We start from the raw sequence: 6,968 nt of genomic DNA on the forward strand, positions 1-6,968 counted from the left end.
GTCTGCTGCCCCTCCCAGTTGTCCGGAGGCTGCTGCCCTGTGGTTCCTGCTGCCCCTCGTCTCATGATAGGGCCAGCCCTGCGTCCAACACCATGCCTGAGAGATGCCTTCTTAAGCTCCATCAGGGAGACTGCTCAGTGTGGACAATGCAGCAATAGCACCTCCAATCTGCCCCATGGATCTAATGAGATGTCTTTTAGACCATGGTGCACTGGTGGCTGCCAGCCCCTGGACCACTTCGGGTGACCAGTGGCCAGGGAGGAATCATAGAATTGTAGAGATGGAAGAGGGACCAAAGGGTCATCTAGTCCAACCCCCTGCAATGCGGTTTTTTTTTGCCCAGTGTGGGATTTGAACCCACAACCCTGAGATTAAGAATTTCATGGAGAGCATGAGGGTCTTAATCTCAGGGCTGTGGGTTCAAATCCCACATTGGGCAAAAGCTTCCTGCATTGTAGGGGGTTAGAATAGATGACCCTTGTGGTCCCTTCCATCTCTGATTCTATGCTTGACTGAGCCACCCCAGAAGTTACTTGTAGGGAAGGCCAATAAAGTCACATGGATGGGGCCAAGTTGTTTTGCTTTTCCCCCTCATCCTCCTCGCTTGCAAAGGTGTGGACACAAAAGCGTTGCAGTTGCATAAAGTACAGTGGTACCTCAGGTTACATACGCTTCAGGTTACAGACTCCGCTAACCCACAAATAGTGCTTCAGGTTAAGAACTTTGCTTCAGGATGAGAACAGAAATCGTGCTCCGGCAGCACGGAAGCAGCAGGAGGCCCCATTAGCTAAAGTGGTGCTTCAGGTTAAGAACAGTTTCAGGTTAAGAACGGACCTCCGGAATGAATTAAGTATTTAACCTGAGGTACCACTGTACATAGTACCTAACTAAAACAAAAAGCGTCTGGAAATTTAAAGACTATTTGCAGAAATACTGTAAAATTAATGAATGTTAAAATGATGTTGGATTGAAAATAAGTGGTATTGGTAACAAGGTTATTAAGAATATGCAAATATGGATTGATAATGGATAAAAATGTATAGTTATAATAGGTTAAGATATAGAGTTAAGATAAATGAAAGAGGGTAAGGATTTGCTGAATTGATTATGTAAATGGGAATACAAAAAGGGGAGGTGTGAGGAGGTCAAGGAAACAAGCAAATGAGCTCAAAGATATAAAAAAAATGGATTTATTTTTAAATTTTTTCTTAGCTATTTGTTTTTTGTATTTTGTTTTTTCTTGTTATTTTTTCTCTCTTCTATGTTTTCTTCTTAGTTTGTTAACTTCTGTTTTAAATCCTTTTATTCTGTAAACCTATGTTTTTTGTAAAACGCTAATAAATATCTTATAAATAAAATAAAATAAAACAAAAAGCGTCTGACCTTGTTTTAGAAGGGGTCCTTGACTCCCTGCTGTCAAAATTTATAATTTGAGTAACTGTCACTATAGCCATGCATTACTCTGAAATAAGCCCCATTAAATGCCATAGGGATTACTCCCAGTTAGGACTGGAGCCTGAACTGGTTAGTCTTAAAGGTGCCACACACAACTTCAATATACTTTACAACTCCCAGGAAGTAGGGTTCGGATTGCAGTTTATCCTGAAACTCTAAACCCATTTACTTGGGAGTAATCCTTTCCCTATTGATTTCAACGGACTTTACCTCTGAATAGAATCACGGTTAGGATTAAGCAGCTAGTTGTCAAATGCTCTTCTACCACTGGTGACCTGTTTTAAAGCAGTGTTTTTCAACCTTTTTGGGGCAAAGGCACACTTGTTTCATGAAAAAAATCACGAGGCACACCACCATTAGAAAATGTTAAAAAAATTAACTCTGTGCCTATATTGACTATATATAAAGTAATTCTCTTGAATAGGAATCAAATAAACACAAAGAAAGTATTTTATAATTACTTTATTATGAAATAGTAAGTAAACAGAAATATGAAAAATTATAAAATACTTCATTTTTTAATTTTTTAAATTTTTCAATTTTTCCCACGGCACACCAGGCAACATCTCGCGGCACACTAGTGTGCCGCGGAACAGTGGTTGAAAAACACTGTTTTAAAGGGAATCCTACAGGCTGACAAAGCTTCTGTTATCTAGGGCTGAAACTGGATTAACTGTCCAATTCCTAGCGCAAAGCACAATTCCTAACAGGGGGGAGGTTTAATCCACTTGGAGACACTCACCTGAAGGTTGTGCTTGTGTTTATTAAGGCTGCAGTCATAACAGCTGCTGCCCCCATGGGCTGGAGTGCGTTTATCCCGCAGTTAAGTGCATAGGCCTACACATATCTACTCAGAAGTAAGCTTACTCCATGATAAGTCTGCTTGAAGCCTAACACGGTAGTTTTTTTAAACCGTACTCTGGACTTATTTTAAATAATAAAATGAATGTCACTCCTCCCTTCTTCAGCTAGCGCCCCCCACATCACAATGCAAGCTTCTCCAGTCTCCAGAATTACGGTAACTATTGCTTTCTCTTGCCCCCTCTCCAGCAATGAGATAAAGAAAAATACCCATCCCCTCTCAGCCAGATCCCTTTGCCATAACAAGACTCTCACAAGGGAACCAACGCTCCCTGCATTTCCTAAGAAATGGCTGGCTCCTGAAGCATTGCAGTTCATGGATTTAAAAGGGACTGGTGGCCTTTTCCTTTCAAATCATAGGGAGGACTTCGGATGGCAGCTTCACCATTTCCTTCATTTGGTGCAGAGATGTTATTTTCCATATAAAAAGGACCATGAGCATAGCCAGGATTTTTGTTTGGGGGTGTGTGTGCAGGCCTTTTGTCGTGGGGGAGAACCTCAGTTTGCTATGTATTTTTATTTATTTTTATTGATGGGGGGTAGCTGCCCCTTCCTGTACCCATTTGGCACTACGCCCACAAACGGGACTCCGTTTTTGCACCTACACAGAGACACCACTCCCCGAAACTTAAAGGTAAAGGGACCCCTGACCATTAGGTCCAGTTGTGGCCGACTCTGGGGTTGGGGCGCTCATCTCGCTTTATTGGTCGAGGGAGCCGGCATACAGCTTCCGGGTCATGTGGCCAGCATGACTAAGCCGATTCTTTTTTTTTTTTTTAATTAAAATTAGTTTTTAACATACAAAATTATAAAATGTACCACACAAAGTTATCACAGATACAATCTTTTTAGACTTCCATCAGCACCTCTGATAATCCTCCGTCTTACCTCACTTCTTATGCATTTCCTAACTTAATACTGCCTTTATATCTCTTAACCTATATCTCTTACCATTCTTCCATCATTGGTAATTCTTCTTGCTTCCATTTTTGGGCCAATAGTATTCTTGCTGCTGTTACTGCATATGAAAAAGCTTACTTTCCTTTCTATTTATATCATTTCCAACAATACCCAAGAGAAATGCTTCTGGTTTCTTTATAAATGTATATTTCAACATTTTTTCCAACTCATTATATATCATCTCCCAGAAGCATTTCACCTTTTTACATTCCCACCACATATGATGAAATGTTCCTTCTTTTTCGACTAAGCCGCTTCTGGTGAACCAGAGCAGCGCACGGAAACACTGTTTACCTTCCCGCCAGAGTGGTACCTATTTATCTACTTGCACTTTGACATGCTTTCCAACTGCTAGGTGGGCAGGAGGAGACCGAGCAATGGGAGCTCACCCCGTGGCGGGGAGGAAAAAGGAAATCTGCCCCCCTTTTCTCCTTCTCTGTCTTTCTTCTTCTTCTCCTGTGGGTGGTAGAGGCAGAGGATTCTACATTCTATTTATTCTGTTTGCATATTTTGGGTAGCTGTTTTGATTTCTTTTTTGCTTAAGATTTGAAACAAAAAAATTTCCTTCCAGTAGCACCTTAAAGACCAACTAAGTTAGTTCTTGGTATGAGCTTTCGTGTGCATGCACACTTCTTCAGATACACTGAAATAGAAGTTACCCGACCCTTCTATATAGTGAGAAGGTGGGGAGGGGTATTACTCAGAAGGGTGGTGGGAATGGGTGATTGGCAGATAGCTGTGATGAGCCTGTTGACGACTGTTAACGACTGCAATAGGTCTTACAGGAAAACGCAAGGGGTGAAAGACCTATTGCAGTCGTTAAGAGAAGGGTCTGGTAACTTCTATTTCAGTGTATCTGAAGAAGTGTGCATGCACACGAAAGCTCATACCAATAACAAACTTAGTTGGTCTTTAAGGTGCTACTGGAATTTTTTTTGTTTTGACTATGGCAGACCAACACGGCTACCTATCTGTAACTGGAGCTTAAGATTTGGTTTGTTTTTTGCTTAGATTATTCTTCTATATATTACTGAATTATGAAGAACGTCCATAAAAATCTTAAATCGAACTGAAAAGCCCGTGTTTCTCCCTCCGACCACCCCAGGGGAGTTCAAGCCTCGTGGCTGCAGAAAAAAACCCCCGGGTTTCTGAACCCGAACCAAAACTATCATAGGAGACGCGCTGCGCGCTCTTTGCCCCTCTTGCGGCGTGGAACGGCCAGCTCCGAATGGAACCGGAAATCGCGGCTGTCAGGAGAGCGTCCAGGGCCTTTGCCTCTTTGAGCCGCGGCCGAAAGAACGCTCGGAAGGCGCCGAGCCGCTGGGCATGCGCAGGAGGCCGCGCATGCGCCTTGGGGTCCCAGCGGGCGCTGAGGGGAAGGCCGAGACCGCCGGGCATGTCGACGGTGTCCAAGGCGGTTCTGGCGGCCTCCGTCGCGGTCTCGGGCGCCGTCGTCGCGGGCGTCCACCTCCAGCAGAGCCGCGTCAGGGAGGTAGGCCTCTCCCTCCCCCCCGCCGCACTCCCTCCCCCCTTGCAGGTGGGAGCATTGGGGGAGGGGCGGATTCGGCGGCAGAAAGAGCCCTTGACTTTCCGGGGCTGCGTTATTATTAGGGCGAATGCATGCGACCCTTTTGCCGAGTAGGGACTGAACGGTGCACGTGTAAACCAACGGGCAAGATGGCTGTGGGCGGGGCACAGGCAGCGGACACGCCCCCTCCCCCCAAATTTACACTGTTTTTTTCTAAAAAAAGATGTTTAGGGGTACTCGCAATTTGACTCAAGAAAATCACCATTGTGTAGTTCAAATCGGGGGAAATAAATACAGTAAATGGACAAAAGTACAAATAACATGCATCATTACCTCATACAGTGGTACCTCGGGTTACATTCGCTTCAGGTTACAGACTCCGCTAACCCAGAAATAATACCTCGGGTTAAGAACTTTGCTTCAGGATGAGAACAGAAATCGTGCTCCGGCGGCGCGGCAGCAGCAGAAGACCCCATTAGCTAAAGTGGTGCTTCAGGTTAAGAACAGTTTCAGGTTAAGAACGGACCTCCGGAACGAATTAAGTACTGAACCCGAGATACCACTGTATTACACAGCTGACAGCTCATGGTAATTTTCCTACTCATATTGAAATGCTGCCCCTCAATGAGGCCAAAGTTCCATCAGTAAAACTCCACACATCCACATTCTACACTGCTTCACACATTAAACGCTCGCTTCCCTCTGAGGCTCAGGAAATGAGGCCGCCGTTGGGGGTAGCAACAGATTCACAGCGCTAGAGAAGAAACGAAACATTTCCCCCCCCCCCCGTTTCTTCTGCTAGAGTGACAAAATGCTTAGGGGTATGCTTACCCCTGCGTCTCCCCAGGAAAAAAAGCACTGCATGGGTTCACTATATACACGCACATCACAACGAACCCAGAAGGGACCCCGAAATGTTGTAAATATGTCACTGGAAAAATCTCTCAAAGGGTGGGACAGGGTGTCTGCGGTCTTTTCCAGTGGGTTTTCAATCGTACGCAATTTCACCAATGTGTGTGGTGCCTCGGAAACCATGCTGTTTTCCCTAGAAAAAGAGGTGCCAGAACTCACCATGAACAACCTCCTCTTAGCATGGCAGTGGCACCGACTTGACAAAAAGCCCTGCTCCAAACGTAACCCCCACACAAATGGGAGATTGGGGGCGGGGGGGGGGCTGCCTGGACTGCCAAGTAGTCATGAGAATATTCCCTGGATTTCTGTCCAAAAGCCTGGAGGGGTAGAAGTAGGAAATTCTCCTATATAGCCAGATGTTTTTTAAACACACATACGTACACTTGCTATGAAGCCGTTTAATATGTTTCTTTTCAAAAAGGTGTATAGGAGCTGGAGAGAAAAGGAAGCAAAAATGAACAGAGGTGTTTGACACTTTGCATAGGAGGAGAAATTGCATCTGCTGTTGCTGCCCTTTCCCCCAATTCAACCATTCCTTCTTCCATGTTATCTTTGCACTTTGTAACATAAATTTCCCCCAGCATTTTATGCCCCAGTGTTTCATATAGCCACAGAAGGCCTCTGATTATTGGTTTGTGATATAGCGATCTTCAGGGAATGACCCTTTATGATTTGCAGATGGCTTAGTCCTGTATTGGAATGAGGATGTATACTTCCTACAGTTAGCAAAACCTTTGAAGTTACTTTTGCAACAGTATGATTGCTTTGTAAGATTCACAGTTGGCCTTAATTTCATAGAATCATAGAATCATAGAGTTGGAAGAGACCACAAGGGCCATCGAGTCCAACCCCCTGCCAAGCAGGAAACACCATATAGAATCATAGAATCATAGAGTGATTTCCTATAGCAGTACCTTTACACTTTCTCAAGTTTTTGAACAGTAGATTATTAAGAGATATATACCATAATATGATGAGATTTCTCTTTCAGAGGCTACGTGAAGGAGTTCTGAGAGACTTTGAGAGGCAGCATCGTAAGCAAGAAAATCTTCGCCTTTTGGAGCAACAGATTGCCTTGACTGAGCAACTTGAAATGGAAAGAAGCAAAATGCTCATGGGAAAAGAGTCCTCACAGTAAGGGCCAGGAAGAGTTGGGATCTCCCTTTTCATTTCAGTTATTTAAATGTCTTCGTATTTGTTGGAACAGTCTTTGTTTTGCTGGGCTTCTTGCATAATAAAAGTGACTGTCAAT

The 6,968-nt window shown here is 44.1% G+C and overlaps 1 protein-coding gene across 1 annotated transcript; it reads left to right on the top strand.

The window, feature by feature from the left end:
- The first annotated feature begins 4,607 nt into the window (after positions 1–4,607).
- PET117 (PET117 cytochrome c oxidase chaperone) lies at positions 4,608–6,956 on the top strand. Its single transcript, XM_081917957.1, has 2 exons — positions 4,608–4,768; positions 6,708–6,956. The coding sequence occupies exons 1-2, from the start codon at positions 4,673–4,675 to the stop codon at positions 6,852–6,854; spliced, it is 243 nt and encodes an 80-aa protein (XP_081774083.1). The 5' UTR covers positions 4,608–4,672; the 3' UTR covers positions 6,855–6,956.
- Positions 6,957–6,968: the final 12 nt, after the last annotated feature.

Source organism: Podarcis melisellensis (genome assembly GCF_964234715.1).
Source record: "Podarcis melisellensis genome assembly, chromosome: 7".
In the NCBI taxonomy this organism is placed as follows: domain Eukaryota; kingdom Metazoa; phylum Chordata; class Lepidosauria; order Squamata; family Lacertidae; genus Podarcis; species Podarcis melisellensis.

Bases quoted from the DNA above. Each gene is read 5' to 3' on its own strand.
- PET117 (XM_081917957.1), top strand. From the start codon at position 4,673: ATGTCGACGGTGTCCAAGGCGGTTCTGGCGGCCTCCGTCGCGGTCTCG. The intron at 4,769-6,707 runs GTAGGCCTCTCC...TTTCTCTTTCAG, and splicing joins AGCAGAGCCGCGTCAGGGAG to AGGCTACGTGAAGGAGTTCT.